At 41.1% G+C, this 21,369-nt stretch overlaps 1 protein-coding gene across 2 annotated transcripts; it reads right to left on the reverse strand.

Annotated features, from left to right (window-relative positions):
* Positions 1-930: 930 nt before the first annotated feature.
* Positions 931-21,166, reverse strand: slc12a4 (solute carrier family 12 member 4). Of its 2 annotated transcripts, none has more exons than XM_047339939.1 (24): positions 20,921-21,166; positions 12,410-12,507; positions 12,188-12,319; positions 11,703-11,849; positions 11,223-11,277; positions 10,512-10,642; positions 10,156-10,397; positions 9,564-9,778; positions 8,752-8,916; positions 8,335-8,433; positions 8,179-8,236; positions 7,909-8,083; positions 7,589-7,707; positions 7,385-7,483; positions 7,091-7,210; positions 6,837-6,941; positions 5,710-5,878; positions 5,169-5,364; positions 4,100-4,269; positions 3,628-3,759; positions 3,238-3,345; positions 2,904-3,091; positions 2,641-2,774; positions 931-2,265 (listed from the first exon to the last, which is right to left on the reverse strand). In XM_047339939.1, the coding sequence occupies exons 1-24, from the start codon at positions 21,054-21,056 to the stop codon at positions 2,174-2,176; spliced, it is 3,285 nt and encodes a 1,094-aa protein (XP_047195895.1). In that variant the 5' UTR covers positions 21,057-21,166; the 3' UTR covers positions 931-2,173. The 2 variants fall into 2 exon arrangements, with proteins under 2 accessions (XP_047195895.1, XP_047195896.1); XM_047339940.1 differs by lacking the exon at positions 20,921-21,166 and adding an exon at positions 13,566-13,714.
* Between the last annotated feature and the right edge of the window lie 203 nt (positions 21,167-21,369).

Raw genomic sequence — 21,369 nt, forward strand, 5'->3', positions numbered from 1 at the left:
AGCAGTACAGGGGCAGTGTAACATTATGCATCTTCATAAAAGGCAGTGTGTATTTCAGTGAGGGTCGTTTGGCCAAGCAGACAACTGCTCTCACTTTTTTCATTGCACTTAGAAATAGTTAAAACCAGATCTTTAACTTAGATGAGCAGTTTCTCAAAGAGTGTGATGCCCCGCTTTTTATAAGATTCAGAATAAACAGTGTGCTGGAAACAAAGTTGATGAGACTTCGCTGTGTTGAGCTCATTTTGATATTTTATCATCGTCCACAGCATGTGCATGACTTTCGGATAACCACACAGCTGTGATGTCACAGTGTCATTGTGTTTCAAACCTGAATACTCTCTGCTTCTCTAAAGTACTGCCAACATAAAGTAAGTGTCATTCAAAGAATTGCGATGTGGGATATTCCGCTTTAAACTTATGCTGTTCAGGAAAAAAGTTTAAATTATCGAGACCATGAGCGTTCTTGTTAGTATTGAATGTTTTTAATAACTGCACACCTTGTAATGAGTTATCCGTTACATATAAAACACCCTCCCTGGCTTGTGCCATAGACTGTATTTAAAGATGGATGACATGACTGAAGCCAAAGCTTCTTGATCGCCACCTGGTGGCTGGCTGCAGTCTAAGTCATAAACCCCACCTCACCTATGTTTGTGGATGGGACATGGACCAAACTAAAAAGTCAAAGTACACGTCAAAAATGTTTTTCCTTAAGATGGTGTCAGTTATTTTAGGGTTTTCTTACCACACCGAACTTACACTAGAAAGTTTGGTTTTAATTTGTGATTTAATGCTATAAAAATGGGGTCAAATGTTATGACTGACGGCTGAAACAAACTCACAATTGGTGGAGTGCAAGTATATCCGATAATATCCAAGATATTTTATCTTCATTTCTGGATAGTGGGAGAAAGTGGAGACGCGTGGTCCATATTGAAATACAGTCTATGGCCTGCACAGTTTATTTAATTGAAACAGTTTTCACTCTGAATGCTGGTCCGAAATACTGATCATACTTTACTTCCTATAAAAAGACATGAAAACACAAACATGTGGTCTGATAATCTAATGTATCTGAGAACATAATTTCTTAAGAGTTGTAATCCTTCAGATTTCAGTGCTGGTTGATAAGATGACACCAATGGTTACTATGGTAAAATGTGATTTAATACTACATGCAATGCTGCTGAAGCTGGTACTTTGTCAGACATACTGTTACAACAGAATAGTAACTGGTACATCTGTTTACAGAACAACCCCACAAACTAACTTTGTAGAGAAAGTGTAGATAGATGATTAGAAAACTCTGCTGAATGTACCACACAGATAGGTATTTACAGAACGTGAACACATTATGGCAATTGCAGAAAAATAATCAGAAATTGTATGGAAATGGATTTGATTTCATGATAATCTCAAGGACTATAACTTTAAATGTTGCCTTCTTTGTAATGTGCAGATAAGCTTTAGAGGTACAGTAGAAGAAGTACAAATGTAACAGTAACGGAGAACATTCCTTGGACAAATATTTGTCCAAAAGTCATAAATTATAACTCTATAAAAACTTGCTTATGATCTCTGCCATCCACTTTTACAAACTGGACTTTGTGCCACCAACACAACATAAGCAACGTCGAGAATTATGTTATTTGTATTTATAGTAATATGTTCTTTTACCTCAGTGGGGACTTGTTGCAAAAAATAAATAAATAAATACAAATGTGCTTCCAAAATAATCAAGAGGCTGTTTAAAAAATAAAAATCTAAAATACTATTAAAACAGGTGTTAAAGAAAGTGTACTCTATTGTACTAGGATTGTGTTGTCTGCCAAATCATCATATAGGTTCATTTTCACATATGAAGAGGTATTTGTTACCTCTAAATAGGAAAATCGTAATTTTAACGTTTAACAGTCTGACACAAATACTGATTTTATGAAAAGACGGCGAAGCTGTGAACATATTGGACAGATATGGACACTGATGTGTCCCAATATTCTACAAGAATAGAATAAACTTCTTTTGTACTCAGAGGTCCATACTTCAGATAAAAAGTCAAATCGATGCATCTACCAACATCTGTCTGACAGCTGTGCGTGTACTGCCTTGCGTCCAGATGGGGGATGTATTGTGAAGAGTCTGCGCCCCCTGTGCAGCAGCTCCTAGTTGGTCATGAGTAGATAGTGATGACCTCCCGACCTCCGCCTCTCACCAGCAGCACTCTCTCTAAGCCTTCGGTCAACACCTCCAAAAACTCCATATCTGAGGAAGCAGTTAAGGAAGTAAAAACCAGACAAACTATCGTCTACTGTAGCTCATCATCTTTTACAAAACTGCGCACAACCCTTGGGCGACTGTGGCTCAGGAGTTCAAAAGGGTATTCCACTAACCAGGAGGTCAGCAGTTTGATCCCAGTCTCCCCAATTCCAACTGCTGAAGTGTCCTTGGGCAAGATACTGAACCCCAACCTGCCCCTGTCAGCTGTCCTGCTAGTGTGTGAATAATTTGTGAATGATGTGTGAATGAGTGAATATCAAAACTGTACTGTAAAGAGCTTTGAGTGGTCATCAAGACTAGAAAAGCATTATATAAATGCAGACCATTTGATTTTAGTTGTATCTTATTAGCAAAGGATACAGTTCTCATCTCCGTCCGTGTCTCGTGGCGGCCCCGGCATGTTGAGCAGCACTAATCGAGCATCATGGGACCTGTTGACTATCACCTCATTGAGCTTCACAGCTGTGTGCATTCGTCGCACATTGGACTGATCCCTGGAGTGCAGAAAGAGGGAGAGACGGAGTAAACTTTTTAGCATTATGTCTAAACCAGCTCTCATTTTGTTGAACTGAGAAAACATGTAACAAGTACGGGAAAATGAGCCGAGAGGTTCAGCAACTCACGGCTTGAGGCTCATGAGTTCTCTGAAGTTCTCAGGGGCGTTGTTCTTGTTCCTCCTCTCAGCTTCACACTTCTCCTTCGTCCACGTCATCTGAACCTTCTCTGGAGGAGCCTCCACCACCTCCTCCTCCTCATCTGAGTACAGACTTCCCATTCGCACTAGAGAGTGTCTGTCTTTAATCAGCTGGGCCTGCAGGGGTTGATGGGAGTATTATGTGGCTTGATTGTCAATATACTGTATGTAACCAACACTAATATCAATAATAGAGTTAATGCTGAGCAGGTAACATTCACAAATTACAAAAAAAACAAGACAAAACTACATATAAATCCCACCTCTCTTTCTCTCTCTGCACTGGACAACCTCATCTGCCTCAACATCTGGGACCTCTGCTCCATCATTAACGTTCGCTCGTACGTGTACGCTGAGATGTCACTGTCGTGCTGAAATCATCATTTCAGTGGTTAATACAACTGAAACATATTAGTTTACATGGATGGTGTCGCAGTACCAGTACACAAATTCAGGCTCAAATATTTGAACACCAAGGATTTTTCAGTTGAAACAAGCACATTTGTAGCATCCTGTGAACAACAACAAACTTAATTTTGTCTTTCAATGGACATCTGGTTTTAGTTCTTATAACCAAGTTAAAACAAATCATAAAGAGCCAAACATTTTCCCTTTTACTGAAATGAGAACAGGTATGTAACAGGAGCCCTCACCATCTCCACCACCTCCACCTCAGCCTCTATTCTCAGCTGGTAAAGGAACGTGGCCAGATCTTTTTTCATCTGGATACTGTTGTCGTCCATCTGAGCCACAGTGAAGATGCGCATCATGCATTTCCTCCACACCTAAAATAAAAATCAAACCATGTTGGTATTGACAAAACTGTGATACTATGATGTGCAGTATTGAATACATTACTTACTGCAGAATATACATTTAAAAAAGCTGGTTTCTTCAAAATGGAAAGCTCAAAATAACAAAACTAAAACTAACAGACTGTTCAAAAAGTATCTTAGTCTATGAGTTAAAATTCACAATTTTTATCTGAAATAAAAATCAACAAATGCTTAAATGCTTTAACAAGCAAACATTTAACAAACCACTTGGTAAAAATACATTATTTACAACTTCTGAAGTAGTTTATTGGGAAAACTCAAAAATAGACAGGAAACACTGTCATCTCACTTTGTGCTGTTTTAGCAGGAACGGCAGCAGCATTAGCATCCCGCCATCATGGACGATCCACCACACGTCAATGTTGCCGTCCGTGAAGCGCTCATGGTTGCTCGGGTAGAAAGAGACATTTTTGGGCACCATCAGAGCAAGGTGGGCAGCTGTGGTGCAGCGGACTGTGTCTACATAGAGATGAACATGGCAGAGACAGTAGTATTGTTTTTATACACTGGAACATATACATGAAAACCTGTGCTGCGTCTCAGATCAAATTCTTAAGTGAGTACACTTAATTGTAGTACACTATTTATGTGCTTTCAACAGGTTAGTGTTGGAACACAAAACTTGAGACACAATGTATTTTACCATCCAGAAAGTATATTCACATGAGGTATTTCAGTCCCATGGTGATTTTGACTACAAGTTTAGAATATCGAGGTTCCTGAAACATTAGCATATAAACATTGTGCAGTCAGAGCTTGATTTTGATGGCAGTCAGCTTAGTGTACAGTGCTCATCAGAGAGCTTCTACAGTGGTTTCTTTTTTTTTTTTAAATAGTTGTATTTAGATGTAATTAATGCATTTTATATTAGGTTTTACAGTGATATACCTCAAATGCCACAAATGTGGCCAAATGGTCAATTTGGAGATTACTCCTAAACATGTCTCTACTAAAACCTCTATAACTCTGCTCTGGTTTACTTTAAAACATATAATGTGGCACACATAATGTTCCGATGTTGTGCTTTGGGGCTAAAACTGTATGATTACATAGGGGATATTTACTCTAAATTTGTAAACTTGTGTTGGGCAGAAATACAATCTTTCATTTATGTTATGTTCCATCTTCATTTACTCTGACCTCGTAACAACTATAGTGATGCTTACACCTCTGCAGAAGTCTTACGAGTGTTACCTCTATATGGATTACCAAGATTACTCATATAGACCCTTTAGTTGCAGAGATTCATTTGGGGAATGTAATTATTGAGCAGGAGCTTGAAAAAAGGGCCATATTGCAAATGCAGATTTTGTCATTCAAGTACTACATCATGTCAGTGGTATTTCAGTGGGACTTACTGATAAAGGTTTTCCAGGCTCGAGGGTCCTCACTCTGTCTCCAGCCGTAGGGCCAGCCCATCACCACAGTGTTGTGCATCATGCCTCCGAGACCACAGGACTGGATCAGGTGCATGATGCCCTCACGCACCTTGGATGCCACCACGACTTGGCAGAAACCCTTGACCCGTTCAATCTCCATCATATTCTTTATAGCCTGGCCAAAAAAAGGAGGTTAGACTGAACATTAGTCCACGATCACAAGATGTAGGTGGACATATTAAACAGTTATGAAGAATATACACATAATGCTTTTAAATGTCTAACATCAAACTCTAAACTCAGGTCTCCATCTTTGTTAAATCTGATTATAGTGACACTCGGCTCCCAGTGAATTGCAGATGACTGCATCTTTTAATTATTGTCACATAAAGAAGAGCACATTTAATTTGCCTAACTTGTTTAAATAATCTATTTATTAAACAATGTTCCTGCACCAAGGCGTTTGACTGAGACAGCAGGAGAGCTGACAACATGCAAAACACCCCTCTCTAGTTTTTACCTGTTCAGCTGCCTGCATCTCCCCATAACTGTCGAGGAAGTTGCCCTGGACAACAGAGCCCACAATGGTCAGACCCTTTCCTGCCTTCAGCTGCGAGGCGAAGGTGAGCAGTCGGGGGTATTTTACATGGAGGTCCTCATCCAGCTTCAGCAGCACTAACAGCTGTGGTCTGCAGAGGAGTGAGGAGTGGGTCACAGACAGTAAACATGAGACAGAGGCCCAGGTCAATGAAATGTTTCCAAAGAATTTAGTCCAAATACAGAAAAAATTGGTATATTTTATTTGATGCAGTGCAGGAAGCATAGATCCAAAGATATTCAGCTATCAAAAAATGACAAACAAAATAAAGTCACTGTCAATTGAGGAACTGATGAAATGCTGAGTTTCTGTCTGCTTGTGTACACATTCATTACATACACTTATTGGTTATTGCTAGTGTTATCAGTTAACAATATCTAATAAATATATGTCATGAATGTGTACACAATTAATATTTCTGGAAATACTTACATTCTGCTATTTTTTGTAAAATACCTGCCGGGGTCAATAAAAAAACAAAACAAAAGAACAAAACAAAATCTTGCTTTAAAAGATGAAATCTGATGTCCACACATCTTGGTTACATGTTACTGCTTCTATAGCATTTAAGTGACATATTCAACTGCATGTTCAAATACGTGCACTTAATGTGTAAGTTTATCCCAGTTTCATCCTGGACCTCTAGATGCCTTTTGACCTCTGAACGACTCAAGTCTTTGCTTATTATACTGCGATATAGTACTGCAAAGTTGACATGCTACTGGAGCTGCCCAGCAAACATGATGATAATTAACAAATGAGGAAAAAACTTCCTTTGGCCCTTACTCCCCAAAAAATGTTTTAAATGTTTTGTATGCAAACTACCAGATGAAACTTATATGGTGTGTGTCAGTATGGACATAATGGACGGATTCTGGAGGGCAGAATGAAACTGACTAGCATATGAGGTACAGTCATAAAACAATGTCAATGATTCCTCTTGTGACTGAACACACGTATGTGAAAACACCTCCTACATCCCCACATGCCACTTGGTTCCTCAAAAATGTTTGTGACATTCTGAGCATCTCCCGGAGGTGTAGCTGTACCTCCAGTTCTTGGTGTGCGGGGGTCCGACCTCCAGCCTCAGCAGGGCGTAGCGTGCGGCACTAAGGGACAGTCCTCTGATACCATCGCCCCACTCCTTCTCCGCTCTGTTATTGTTTGACAGTGAGAGAGACAGGAAGTGACACTGATGTGTGTTCGACATTAACTGAAAGTGATCTTTTCTCGACCAGTATCCCTCCAGAAACTCCAATGTCCTCGTACATATCAGAATCCACTGTCAGTTAAAGGCACATACCCCTGGTACTCAATGTATTTGTAGATCATCCCAGCGATGCCCATGGCCACGATGGCGTAGTACCAGGAGGAGATGAACATTAGAGCCAGACACATGCTCATGCCAAGGAAGGACAGAGCCCTGTGGGTCACATAAACCTGAACATTACCTGTGTGCATACCCAGAGCAGTAACATTATTTACATGTACGCACTATGCATTAGTTTCATGAAGGTAATTGTAACATATAAGTTGGTCATTTGAATTCCTGATAGCCAGCAGAATATAGGTATGGCGGAGATAGACCTGCACTGACCAGTGGTAATATTTAAACCTCGGCCTCCAGTTTGGGGTGCGTAACAGAGTCTGCACTGCACAGGCTAAGTTCACAAAGAGATAGCACATCAAGAAGAACCTGTTGAATAAACACAAAGAGGGTATATATACATATATATTCATATCATCAAAATTACACTTTCTACAGGGGACATTTGACCTGTGTGCATGTATGTGAGATTACATGGAAAGAATAGGAGCCACCATATCCAGCGAGGCGATGAGGATACCCAGCTCTGCTATGAGCCCAGTCAGCAGCAGTGCCCATGTTGGCTCTCCGTTGCTCTTTCCGTGACCAAAAACCTGGAACAACACATTCAACATGCTTTACATGCTGCTATGCAAATCACCTTTTTGAATTATATTCAAATATGTCTGCACATGCTAAAAATATTTCCCTGTTAGACAAGCTGCATAGATCTTATGCTAACATATCCAAATCATTGTGTATAATGGAAATAACAATGCACGCTCTTGATCATGCATTACACAGTGTCAACCTACCCTGAGGAAAGGAATGATGTTGTCCTTGGCGATAGCCTGTAGAAGGCGGGGGGCTCCAGTGAGGGACTGCAGGCCGGCGCCGACCGTGGAGAAGAAGGAGCCGATCACAATAACCCACGGAGACGGCCAAGAGAGGGTCCCCACCACCAGGTTTTTTCTCACAGCGTCCCCAAATCTGCAAGGATTCATGTTACCATTGTTAAATTTTACTACTCACAAAAACTGGCATGATAATACTTGTTAACTACAGTAGGACACAAATTAACTTACTTGTCCCTGAGGACTACTCCCTCTATACAAGACCCAAACAGGACAACAGAACTAAAATCTGAATACAAGAGGTCAAGGAGCTGTAAATGTCATAAAGATGTAACTCAAATCCGTTTTCTGCTCTTTGTCTTATTGTGCTCACTGAAATAAGGATACAAACAAGTGATGTAGTGGTAATGGCTAAAATAGTTCCCACAGGGATGGACTTCTGAGCATCTCGCAGATCACCAGATCTGTTAGAGCCTGCCATGATACCTACAAGAAAATAAAGACAGAAACAAAGGACATGTGAAAACTGTTAAATGATGCCCCCTGCTGGCTGGATCAGGGAGAGGTCCATTTCTTTGCACCTGCACACCAATTTCACTTTGTTTATATTACCTTATGTAAAAATGTCATTTTATGGGTTTATCACAATGCATAAACCAATAGATGGGTCTATCTTAAGAAATCATATTATCTGCAACATATAGTTTACAACTTTATCAGGTCAAACAGAGTATTTACACTCAAGCTGTTACAACAATAATACTTATATGAACTGTTTTGTAAGTAATAACGTTGTCGTTATACCTGTGGCAGACGGGAAGAAGATCCCCACCAGAAGTGTGAAGGACGTAGCGATGTCCGCTGACGCATACATGCCAAAGTTTTCCATTGTGCCGTGGGCGTCCACTGACTGAAGCCCCGCTTTCTCTAAGATCTCTCCTTTCTGCAGGTAGTTGCCCCACATGTTATCTAACAGGAAAACAATGGAAACAAACCAGCATTATAGGTGAATGGCATCAGATTACTAAATATGTGTTATCATGAAGCAGGATAAGAATTTGGCATTTTATTTCCAGAGGTTACAGACAACCCATTGAGTCAAAATATTGATTATTGATTATCAAAAATATTACAAATTGTGGCATATGTGCAAACTCACCATGAGTCTGTAGTCTACTACTGTATTCTACCTCTCGTTTGAAATGTTTATTGCAGCAGCAGAAGATAGTTAAGAGTTTGGCATCTAGGCTCCATTGAATTCATCACTTCCCCAGATATAATTACATCAGTATAATGGGGAGTGATGAGCAAATATCTTTAACCCGCCTGTCGCAGCCTACAGGTGGATGCTGGGGTGGTGGAGGAGCTAAAATCGACAGGCAGCGCTACTGACGCAGGGTTGAGATGGGAAATCTTTGCAGCTTAAATAGAACCTCAAATTGGGAGGGTGTGTATTATTGAGGGTTGTGGAGGGTGAGGCAAGTCATAGGACAGCTTGAATGTGCTGCCTGAACTAGCTCGCAAGATTAGCTCCATTACTCATATACTTGGATCATTAAGAGTTGTATACTTCACGCTGAATATTTCAATCCCTGATAAATTAAAAGTCCATTTACCACTGATAATCCCGCTGCCCAGTCCGGGGATGCCCTGTATCTCTGTCACATTGTTCTGGATGAAGTAGTCGTCACACTGAGCGCTGCTTATGTTCTCGGCCAAGCAGAACCTGTGCCACAGCTGACTGGGCACGCTGATGTTGCCCTCCATCACGGTCTTAGCGCACACGTCGAAGCGATCTCTCACCAAAGTCCTGTTTCCTAACATGCAGATCCTGCAGCGATGATGTGGACGAAACGGGGAAATGTTGCTATTTTAGTCAAAATTATTTCCACCATCATCATCATCATCATATAACTCTTCAGACTCACAACCAATGGTTAATTTAAACACACTGCTATTGATTTAAATAAATAAACAATCCATAAATTGGATTGTCATAGAAAAGTTATACTTGAAGATACAGTAATAATAGTAAAGACAATGCCATCAATAACACAAATAGTACAAATATGAAACAGAAACATGTAGTACGTAGTGTGAAAAGAATTACTTCTTCAAAACGAATGCTCTCACAACCATAAATCTTTGTTAAGTTTCCAATAATTCACCGTCACATTTTGTTTGAACACACCTCCCCGGCAGACTTACGTGAATTCTGGTGGATGAGTCATGGATTTGATTGCCCCGGCGTAGATGGAGACAATTGAGATAATGACACAGGCCAGGAAAAGAGAGGCCAGCTTGTTGACATATTTGACTCCCACAAAAACCACCACAGCCATCAGGATGAGGCAGATGGAACCGTAGACTCGCATGTTGTTCAGCATGGCACTGTCATTACTGAGGGGGTCTGTAGCATGAAAGATGGCCGCCTGGGGGACCAGATATTTCTATATATAGGAAAAAATGACAGAAGATTTAGGTTAATGCATGTGTGTGCATGTATATGTCCATACAGATCTGACCCGGAATGACACAATGAAGTACGACTTCAACACACTGACCAAGAAGATTTCAATGGCACCCAGTATGTACATGGCAGAAGCAAAGGTGGTGCCCAGATAGAAGCACAGTCCCACAGCTCCTCCGAACTCTGGGCCGAGGGAACGTGAGATCATGAAATAAGCTCCTCCAGCTACAAAAAAAAACCATCTGTTACATTCAGGAAGCCACTGAAAATGTAAAGTTTATCCCTGCATGCCTTACATTCAGTAGTGAGTTTCTGCTGCCCTCAAGTGGAAGAATGTGGAATTGAAAACTATAACATCTTATTTTAGCAGAGCAGATATGATGGAAGCGAAGATGCGGCAAGTAATTGTCTGAAAAACTCAGATTACTCGGTTATGTACAATTTTTTGGCAAAAACAAGCAAAAAGAACATTCAAAAGTATTTGTGGTAATAATAAAATAGGTGCATGATAATTGTAACATAATTTCTTTTTCGTTTTGAAACCTTTTTCCTAATTTCTGTCTAGTTTTCTTTTTTATTCTTTTCCCACTTACTAGGATTCTAACTACTCTTGTTATCCATATTACATGCAGGTTGGCCCTGTGTTGTGAAGTAATACAGTTAAACTGAAAAATCCCTCTGTAGTATTTGTCTACATGTGTACAGCATACTGCTGCATTTTCTTTAATAAAGTGTTGTTTAAAAAAAGGATATGTAAGCATATGTAAGATGAAGAGGTTAATACAGAGCAGGTCCCAAGAATTACCTGGAACGACACCATTAGTAGCAATGGCACTCATTGATATGGCTGTGAGCATCGTCTGTGGAGAAAAGAGGAAAATATAAGAAGTTTGGAAAATGACACACATGCAGACGTCATTGCAACTTGTGGGTGTAACTTTAACTTCCTTTGATCAAGCTGTGGCCAAGCCCAGCTTCTAACTAAAGGAAGACACATTTAGCATAAGCAGCTTTAGGTGATGAGAGCACACTGGGTAAAAAAGCACAAGTCAAAGCAACATTATTTTGCCCTAAATAGAGTCACTGCTGCTGCTTGTGAAACGGTGTGGATTCTATCGACTGATTTGGCAATAAAAGCCGGCTTGTGTCCCACATTGTTGGTGGTGGAACGTGTGTGTGTGTGTGTGTGTGTGTGTGTGTGTGTGTGTGTGTGTGTGTGTGTGTGTGTGTGTGTGTGTGTGTGTGTGTGTGTGTGTGTGTGTACAGCATGTATGTGCATACTAACACAGGAGCAGCACATGAGAACAATCAGGAGGGACTGCATGATGCCAGCCATCCCGACGATCCACGTCAGCCGGAGAAAGAGAATGACACCGAAGATGTTCTGGAGACACGGCAGGTAGACTCCCATCAGAGTGCCCATGTTCGGGGACTGATAGAAAGAGAGAGGGGGAGGGGTAGAAAGAGAGAGATAGAGAGTATTGAGCATGACATTTCCGGAAACAAGTGTATCGACCATTAGCATTGATTGATGTACTTTTTAAAAGGTCATTCAATCGTGTTATCAGCCCTTTGCATGTATCCAGCTCTTAAATGGGCACAGTGTGACTGCAGAGGGTGAAAAGGCAGAAGCAATCTGTCAACAAGTTCTAATAGAAAAGTAGAAGTTGGATGGTGAGGCAGGGAGAGGGCTGGGGGAGGAGGATAAAGTTACTAAAACTGAAGAAAAACAGTCTCATAGTGTTCCTCTGCTGTGGCCTGACTCCTGACCTTGGGGGTCTTCCTACGTGAGGCCTCAGTGCTCTCCTCCTCCTCATGCTCCTTGGCTCCCTGGGTGATGTTGGTGTAGTTGACCAAGCGGCTGAGGAGGGAGGAAACCTTCGGCCGGATGTCCAGCTCTTCCTGAAGAAACAAGCAGGACAGATATTATATTAATGCGTTTTGTTTTGGTCTGCTTTCAGACAGAAATATTGGAAAGTAAAACTAACGAACCTCAAACAAGGCCAGGTTCCTGTCGTAGAAGTCATTCTTCTTGCTTGCAGCATCGGCGCTGTTGAGGAATGGGCTGTCTTCTTTATGACTCCCATGTCCTGTTGCAGAGAGGAATAAAATACTAAAGAGTAAGAAAAACAAATACGTTTTTTTGGCAAAATAACAATTTGAGCTATAGGGCCAAACAAATAGATATTTCCCAGCCAATAAAGCAGACAGACATGGCTCTTTAAGACATTATGGAGGCATCTTGATAACACGCAAGTGCTGCATCAAGTCAATATGCATCATGTTACAGTAACGAGCTGACTTTCATGGTAAGTATTGCTGATTCAGAGGCCTCTCTAACATTTATCCATCATACCGCTTATCCTTTGAGGGTCGTGTGAGAGGCGGGGTACACACTGGAAGTTGACACTTCTGATGAACAGTCATTAATATTCCACAAGACAAACATGGTTACAATCAGTGTCAAAGATTTGCAGTAAAAAATAAAGTTAAATCACAAACAAACGAAAAAGAATTATGACTAGATTTGGAAAAAAAGAGAAAAATCCACTTAATTTAAACGTCAAGATAAAAAAATATCTAAGTAATCAAACCAAACCTGCAGCTTTACTATGATAAAATCTCAATTAGGAGAAAAACAGCACTTTTGTACAGTAATTAATAAAAACAAAGACGACAGGGACAATACAATTTTCTAGTACAACTCCAGTTCAATCAGCTTTTAATTGTCACTATTAATCATAAATTAACAGACAGCGAAGCTGCAGGGAAAGGCCAAAAAACAAACCAAAGCAAAGTTCAGGTGATAAACAAACATATAATTAGATTTTACTCCCATTAACTTCTGCTTTGAAAGAAAGGAATCAATCAAGCTGAGATGAGAACAGTGCCTGGTGAAATCATTGCACGCAAACTTTATAACACACATTCACAGCCACGCACAAACCCAATTACCTTGAAATGACCTAGCCTAGGTTTATTGGAGCGTGTTAACTTCAACAGTGGCATCTGAAAAAGCCAAATTAATCCTGCAACAAAAACTCTGCCAATTTACCGATTGGGCATGAAGCAGAAACATATTCTCAAATGTGGTGAAAATAAACCCATTTACTGTCAGTGACTTGGTTGAGCGTCGGTCCTCACTCACCTGTGCTGTGTGTCTCGCTGCAGCAGGTATCACTGTGGCTCAGCATAGCTACAGTTTGCTCTGTGTGCCGACTACAACAGAGCAACTCTGTGCTCCAGCCTGGTCAAACTGTCGATTACTATCCAGGACACCCGGTCACCCAGGGTGAGCACTCATTCAGGGGCCTGATCCAACACATGGTGTGGTGAGGGGGGTGGAGAGTGGAGGGTACAGTGCTAATTTACACACACACACACACACACACACAAGCGAGACCCATGTCTGCTCATTGGGATATCAGAGCCCTGGGTTGGGTTGGTGGTATCTCACAGAGGTGCAGTGTCTGTATCCCTTCACTGTGCAGTCTGGATGTTTAGTCTGGAAATGTCTGGATGTATCACTGACAAATTGTAGCTTTAAGCAAAACAATAATATTAACTTTTGAATGATGGTAGGTAACATGGTGATGTTTAATTTCTTTATTAACTGAGGAAAGCATTTGTTTAAAAAATGTTGACAGGATGCAAAAAGCTCAGAATCAAAGGGTATCAAGTTAAATGTTCTTTAAATCCTTCAATCAATCCATCAGTAGAAACTTAGAGGCTAAACTGATTATGTGTCTTTCCAACCCCTAAAAAATAACACAGCTGGAGATTAGCGATGTCCGGGAAGATAAATTATGTCAACACTGTTCTCTGCGGTTATTTTGCCATCAGTGGAGCGGGATAAAAATGCAACATCTGTATTTGAAGCAATAATGAAAGGAAGCAACCGAAGAGGAGACAGAGGCACTGATTTATAGAGACCTTTATTTATCTATTCTATTCAGATGGATGTTGTGAGAAACTCTCTACTGACAGCTGACAGGAACTATAACTCAATCGCTGCTGCCTCAAACCCAGTTTCGTTTCCAGCTTACCTTCGAAACTAATAAACTTCACTTCAGAGTGGGCTGAGGAGACGGTGGGGGTCTGCTGTTAATAACCTCACATTAAATGTCTAATTAAAAAGATGGAAGATAAGCCGGCCTGTTATGGAGGCAGGCAAGAGTCGTGCTGGGAGCACAGAACAGCAGCAAGGCTTTGCAGCGACGTGTCCCAACATTTCACCTGCGTGCCCGCACCAAAACAGCCACAAGATCAAAGACGGTGTCTGCTGTCACACAAACACATTTACAGGAGGGTGTGTACAACTTTTACTTTCTGCAGACTTTACCTACATGGGTGTGGGAATGAACATTTAAGAATTTTGTATATACAGTATATTTTAACTCATCATCATGGCATAGATTTTGTTTAGGTTTCGGTAGGTAAATCTGAGTTTCATTCAAAACAACTCACTCTTGTAAAGTGAATGTTATTTTCAGGTGATCTTCATGGGGGTTCTCAGTGGGGTCCTGTGGTCAGAACAGTCAAGAAAAGAAGAGCATGTGATGCCAAGGGAATAGTAATCTAACCAGATTGTGGATGTGAATACACAAAATCTGTTGGCGCGGGACAAGATTTGGGGGCCGGAAGCCTTCTTGTTTCTGTTTCTAGTTTCAGTTTCTGTTTCGCAGGTAAACAATCCCACACTATAAATACAGCAAACTATCATAGGTTTGTCTACTGCATTTAAATAATAGCCTTGGTCCAACATAAAATTCAACAAAACTCCAGAGCAAATGTTCCTACAGATTGCCTGTCTGTGTTAGTTGTTGGGATATATGTGTTTCTAAATGGATCAATTCCCTGTGAAGATGCTGGGCTGTCAAGTCTATTCAAAGTGCAAAGCTCATGACTTCAGAACAAAAACAAACTTCTCAGGTCAAAGCTATAAAGACTAAATCAATATGACTCATGATGTGTCATAGGTCCAACAAACAACTTCCAGAAAGCAGCTCCTGCAGCGAGTCTTCAAGACCTTTCACCAAACAGGTCACATAGTTCACTTGGTATAGATTGAAGTGTACTTGGCTAAGATGTGTGGAGCATTCAACGAGTATATTTACCAAATGAACATCTAAAACACCAAATGTTCACGAGAAAAAGAAACTTGACCCTAATGTGTCTGCACTTTTCAAAGCCGATTAGACATGGAAAACAATATCACTGTCCATTAAGTGCTCAGGGTTTGAGAAAGCCTCTTTGCTAAACTTCCTCTTTAATAAACATTTAAGACTTAATACTGAGGCAGAGAAGTTGTGCGGCTTAGCTCTCTCTGCTGTGCAGTTAGCCGACAGGAATGTTGGAGTGAATGCTGGTGTGTGCATCTCTGTGTGTGTTTGTGTATATGTGTGTGTGTGGTATTGGTATTTCTCATGTTGTGAGGACCTTATTGTGTTTACATGCTTACATTATGGGGGGTCATGCGTATGGGGACAAAAAGCAATTTTACATAAAATAATCCAGTAAGATTAAGGTGAGGGTGTGTTTAATGGTTTAGGTAAAGTACTAAGAGTGGTAAGATATGAATTGTGGTTAGGTTAAGGTTAGGTATAAATTAGTCATGGTTAAGATTAGGAATAAGGTTTTGTTGAGGCTGTCCACAATGAATGTAAGTCAACGCAAATAAGGATAGCTGCACAAACAGTCGCTTTGTGTGTGTGTGTGTGTGTGTGTGTGTGTGTGTGTGTGTGTGTGTGTGTGTGTGTGTGAGAGTAAGAGATAGAGACAGTGAAAGAGACTATATGTACATATCCTCTGCTCCTCCCTAGCCTGTGGCAAGGAGCAGTTTAATTTAGTTGCAGCAATAGGCCTGTGTTAGCTGTAATGGTCGTGTTTCATGCAGGGAGGAATCAGCACGGAGCAGGGAGATGCTAACCTGCTGAGCCGTGCAGCAAAACATATTAGCTTTGATGTGCGCTAATGATGAGAAAAGGACGGCAGCTCAGTCTGATTACCTCAGGGGGTGAAGGTGGGCGGAAAGAGGTGATCGTGCAACAGACTTTCAGAAAAACACATATTAACTAAATGGGGATGTCAAAGGGTGTAACACTAATGACTGATTGAGCCCAAAGTGTGGTCTGAACAGTAGGATTCATCTGCAAAAACAGTTTAATGCACTCAATAAAGTGAAGGCCTAAAGCTGTATAGACAAGCAAAACTCATGAATGCTGATTTGTGTGAAAGTTACATGTAGTTACATTACAAGGTGTACCCTACAGTGTATGGTACAGATGTAATGAATGAATGTGAACAGATGTAGGTGCAGAAATGGGTGCTGGGAAATTAGGTGCTGCACAACAAATTTTGTTGTACAAATTTGTGAATTGACAATAAAGCTTTCTGATTCTAAAAGATGTGCCTTGTCTATGTATGTTATCATGAACAGCATCGACACAAATGCACTAAATATATATTCTTTAGTAACTTCAGTTCTCGTTCAACTTATAGACTGTGCTGTATCAAAGTGCCAGAAGGAACCTGTCATGTCCACAGAACAAGCATAATGCATTTATACCCTAAACTGTTTTTTCAACTTCAACACTCACTATACTCCTCCTATATGTATGAGTAAAACCCAAGGACAGATCAAGCTTTTAGGCACAGGCTTAGAAAATGTAATAAAGGTAACACCCTGTTACTGTTGATGTTGCTTGTTCTATTATAACAATCTGATACATAGTGCACACAAACCTTGTGTCTGGCTGAAGTAAGACAAAACTATAACATTGAAAATGCTACAATTGGTCAACAGTCTCGACAGCAATAGTTTCTGTTACATTCTTGATAACGATTGTGTAAGAAATTGCCAATTTCGTGAAAAAGTTTTTTCCAGGGGCCCATGAAAATCATAGTAATAATCATTTATCCATGTACATTAAAGTATTTGTGTTTACCCATGTTTTGCTGTGTTTGTAGTGTATTGACCTCTGTGAAGTGTCTGGCAGTGAAGAAGGCCCCTCTAATAGTACATTGGAAAAGTCTGAGCTGCTCTGTTTGCCTCAAGTCACTTGTATGGAAATGAGGAGAATAAAGAAGTCAAAACAGCTGCATCACAGGAAATGTGTAACAAATCGTCTGCAATTATATTTACAGAAAATGACTTACTGTAAATGTTGAACAGTTAAGGGTTGTGTGTGTGTGTGTGTGTGTGTGTGTGTGTGTGTGTGTGTGTGTGTGTGTGTGTGTGTGTGTGTGTGTGTATATATATATGTTTGTGTATGTTTGTCTACGGCTATCAGAACGTGTTCCAACCCCATCATTGCCTCCACATTTCTGCCGCCCCACAGTGTTTATCTGTTATCCGTGTGGCATGCCAGACAGCATGACAGGAATGGCCGCCCTGAATTAGAGAGAAAAACTCACAGCAGCATTCTCCAAATCATCCACCCATTACACGAGGTCCTCCGGTTTGGTTTAAGGTCAGTACAAAAGCCACGTTTTAAGTGGTGTTCTATTGTTGCTGTATTGTATTCATTACAATAAAGGAAGAAATATGACTAGTGAATTGATATCAGGATCAAGTTGTCCCTTGTAGAAGGAAACCCACAGAAAAGTTAGTGCTACGACTGTTTTCAGCTCAAATAATCCCACTGTTTGGTAACTGTCCAGCACCAAATGGCACTCAAACAAAGTTAGACAGTAGCTTGTGATCGTAAAGCAGCATTTAGCAGCTAAAGACCTAGATGTTATTCTCCAGTTGGTGGAGACCAAAGCAGAGACGCAATATAGCAAGAAACAAGCTGGATGTGGAAGAAGTAATTGTTACTGTTTGCTTATACATTCCCTGTAACAACTTTATTTAAAGGAACAGTGTGTAATATTTAGTGGCTTATAGTGGTGAAGTTGCATATTACAACCAACTAAAAACCCCTTGCTTCACTCTCCTCCTCCAGGCATGTAGGAAAATGTATCATCTAACATAAACATGCAAAGGTCGCTCTCTACTGCCATTACACTTGTCCCTTCTGGGCTACTGTAGAAACATAGCAGAATCTATGGAAGAGGATTGGCTCCAGATGTAGATACAAAGAGCTCACTCCAAGACAACAAAGGCAAAATCATTCTTGGTTTCAGGTAATTATACACTAATCAAAACAAGTTATTATTATAGTTTACTTAACTTCTACAAATAGATTCCACTGAATCCTACACCCTGGACCTGAAAGATGTCAATGTTGTGTTTACAGATTGTTCCACTGCCCTCAAGCGGCCACTAAATTAATGAATGCAGATTTAAGACACACAAAATCTCATTAAGTTCATGAAAGATGAACTTATTATTATTATTGTGAAATTGTATTCAGTCAACACATTCGTATTAGTATGTGGACATTTGGTTGGCTTGCCTGGACTAAGAGCACTTAAATGGCAGTAAAGGAGAGAAAATATGGGCTGTTATTCACTTTCCCTCTTAGATTTATGAGGGTTTCAAAAATCTTTGACAATGGCACAAAAATAGTGGGATTTTACAATCTGTCATGCAAGACATCATGAAAACTGATGATCTTTAAAAAGGCTGCTATACCAGCCACAGAACTCCACAAATGTCAATTTCTTTCAACTGATACCTTCTGAAAAATGAAAAAAAAGTTGGAGCACACGAACAGAAAGGTGCAGGTTGTTTCAGGGTAGTTGCTCTTGCTCAGGAGTGCAGAGCTCCTTCAATGACCACAGTGTTCAGTCTGGTCCTGTGCTGAACAGAGCTGAGTTCACAGCCTGAGACAGACTCTGCACTGTGTCATTTCCTCCATGCTGCAATGTCATGCTGTTGCTTAGACACACATGTGCCACGCTCACAAACCCACCACTCCCATGATGAAATCATCTAGGACACGCATCCACTTTTAGACTATTACCACTGGGACTACTTCCCCACCCAACCTTTCCCCCCTTATTTCCATCCCTGACGTTGTTTGCGAATGCAATCAACTACCAGTTTAGTCTCTGAAACATAATGGAATCCAACTGTGACTCTCCACATTCATCACAGACTTGTTTCTTCCTCCATCTCACCATGTCCAACATATACACATCCTTGCAACTGTCCACTAAATGTATTGGTTGTTGTTGTTCTCGAACTACAGGAAGTGCTCCTCGGGTGGGATGGAGCGAGTTATGACAGCAGGAAGACAGGAGAGAGAGCAGCAGCAGGCCTGTAGGAAAAACTCACCCAGAAACCTTGCAGGGTTATTTTAGGACATCTGTTTTTCTCTCTCTGTCATCAAAGCCTTTTAAAGGGGCATGGTCCAAAGTTCTGCTTCGCCCACATGTGAGCCACTGCACCTTTAGACACTTCTTCTTGTTCTCTTCAGTGTTTTAACTTTTTGCGTGTTTCTAATGTTAAAAAATGCCATTCAGCTCTGAAGAAAACCTTGTGCTGTGACGTGCATGTGTGAAAGGCAAACTTTAAACTCTGTAGCCAATTCTCCAGATTTTACCCAGAGGTTATGTTTGAAAATTGCTCTAGATGAGTCTTCAGCCTTGAACTTAGGACCTATCTGATGTTATTCAGTAGTAAGGAGCGAATACTGCCAGACAGTTTCAAATATTTAAGTGAATGGCCTCTCAGTTTGTAGCTTCGTGCCCAGCCCGGCCTTCTGTTTGCCTGCGTAAGCGTGGGTGCTTCTTTTGAAGACCACACCTACATGTATGAGAGTCAGAAAAAAAAAGAGAAGAAAACTCAAGTTGGTAATAAAAACAACTCCCAACTTGGTTGTCTGGCTCAGCCCACACAAATCAGTGCTGCGTGCCCTCACATAATCCAACCCAGCAGCTCCAAAACTCCTCGCTCCTCTCCTCGTTTGCCCTCCGTCCTCTTTCTGATCCCCCCCTTTTTTTTCCCCTGACGCTGATACAGTGGAGCCACAAGAGAGTGACACAGGGAAACAAGTACAGGCAGAGGAGTTAGGAGGGACAAATCTGCTCCTGTGTTATTGAGCGGCCAATCTTCTGTGAAAGGGAATCCACCCCTGGCACAAAAGAGAGCTCCATCTTTTGTTGCGGGAAACCACTTGAGGCCCTTTTTCTTGTTGCAACGGTGGTGTGAACCCCTCCCTTACCCAACCCCAAACCCCCGTTGTGTCTCTTCCACGTGGTTCTCGCCCCTTTCATTGTTTTCACTTTCTGTCCAACAGTTTATTTTTTTAAGGCGTAGGAAGAAAAGAAATCCCCTTCAAAACCATAAAAGAAGTGCTGTACCTAAAGTGAGCTGTCAAAAACAGACCTGTCTGCCGTGGGAAAACTGCTTTCTGGCCCTGAGGGATTGCCATGGTAACCATACAACCAGCTGTTCAGGAGGCTCTCAGGACAAAGAAAAGCCTCTCCATGCTGTGTTGGGTTCAACTCGTGAACTAGCACTTTTAGGACGTATTCTTCCAGCTTCAAAACTTCCACATGAGTAACTTTGAGTTTCTGAGTTAAGAGATGAAAATGTGAAGTTGTGGGACTCACCATCAGAGCTGACAGTATCATGATGATCATGGTTTTCCTGCCCAGTGTCCCTGTAATCCACCCAGTTGATCCCCTCCAGGCTGTCGTAGCTGGACTGAGCCTGGTCCTTCACTGGCACCACAGTGAAGTGAGGCATGTTTTCATCACTCTCCTCTGCGTCCCCAGCTCACACTCAACATAGCAGGCTAGCTGTTAGCCCGCTCAAGCTCAACTCCCACTAATGGCAACTACATTCCACTACACTGCGCTCACTTCCTCTGAAGGATATTATCATATTCCCCACCCACAGGACAGCCCCTTTGTGTGTGTGAACAGCACGGGCACGGAGGTCTCTGGGATGCTTCTGGAAAGACACACACACGTTTGTGCTTCTATCTAAGTGAGACATAATAAAGTCCCCAGCATCTTACCATAACCTTCCAAACTAAATGCCTAACCTTAACCTTAAT

The sequence above is a fragment of the Hippoglossus stenolepis genome, chromosome 1 (assembly GCF_022539355.2).
Source record: "Hippoglossus stenolepis isolate QCI-W04-F060 chromosome 1, HSTE1.2, whole genome shotgun sequence".
NCBI lineage: Eukaryota > Metazoa > Chordata > Actinopteri > Pleuronectiformes > Pleuronectidae > Hippoglossus > Hippoglossus stenolepis.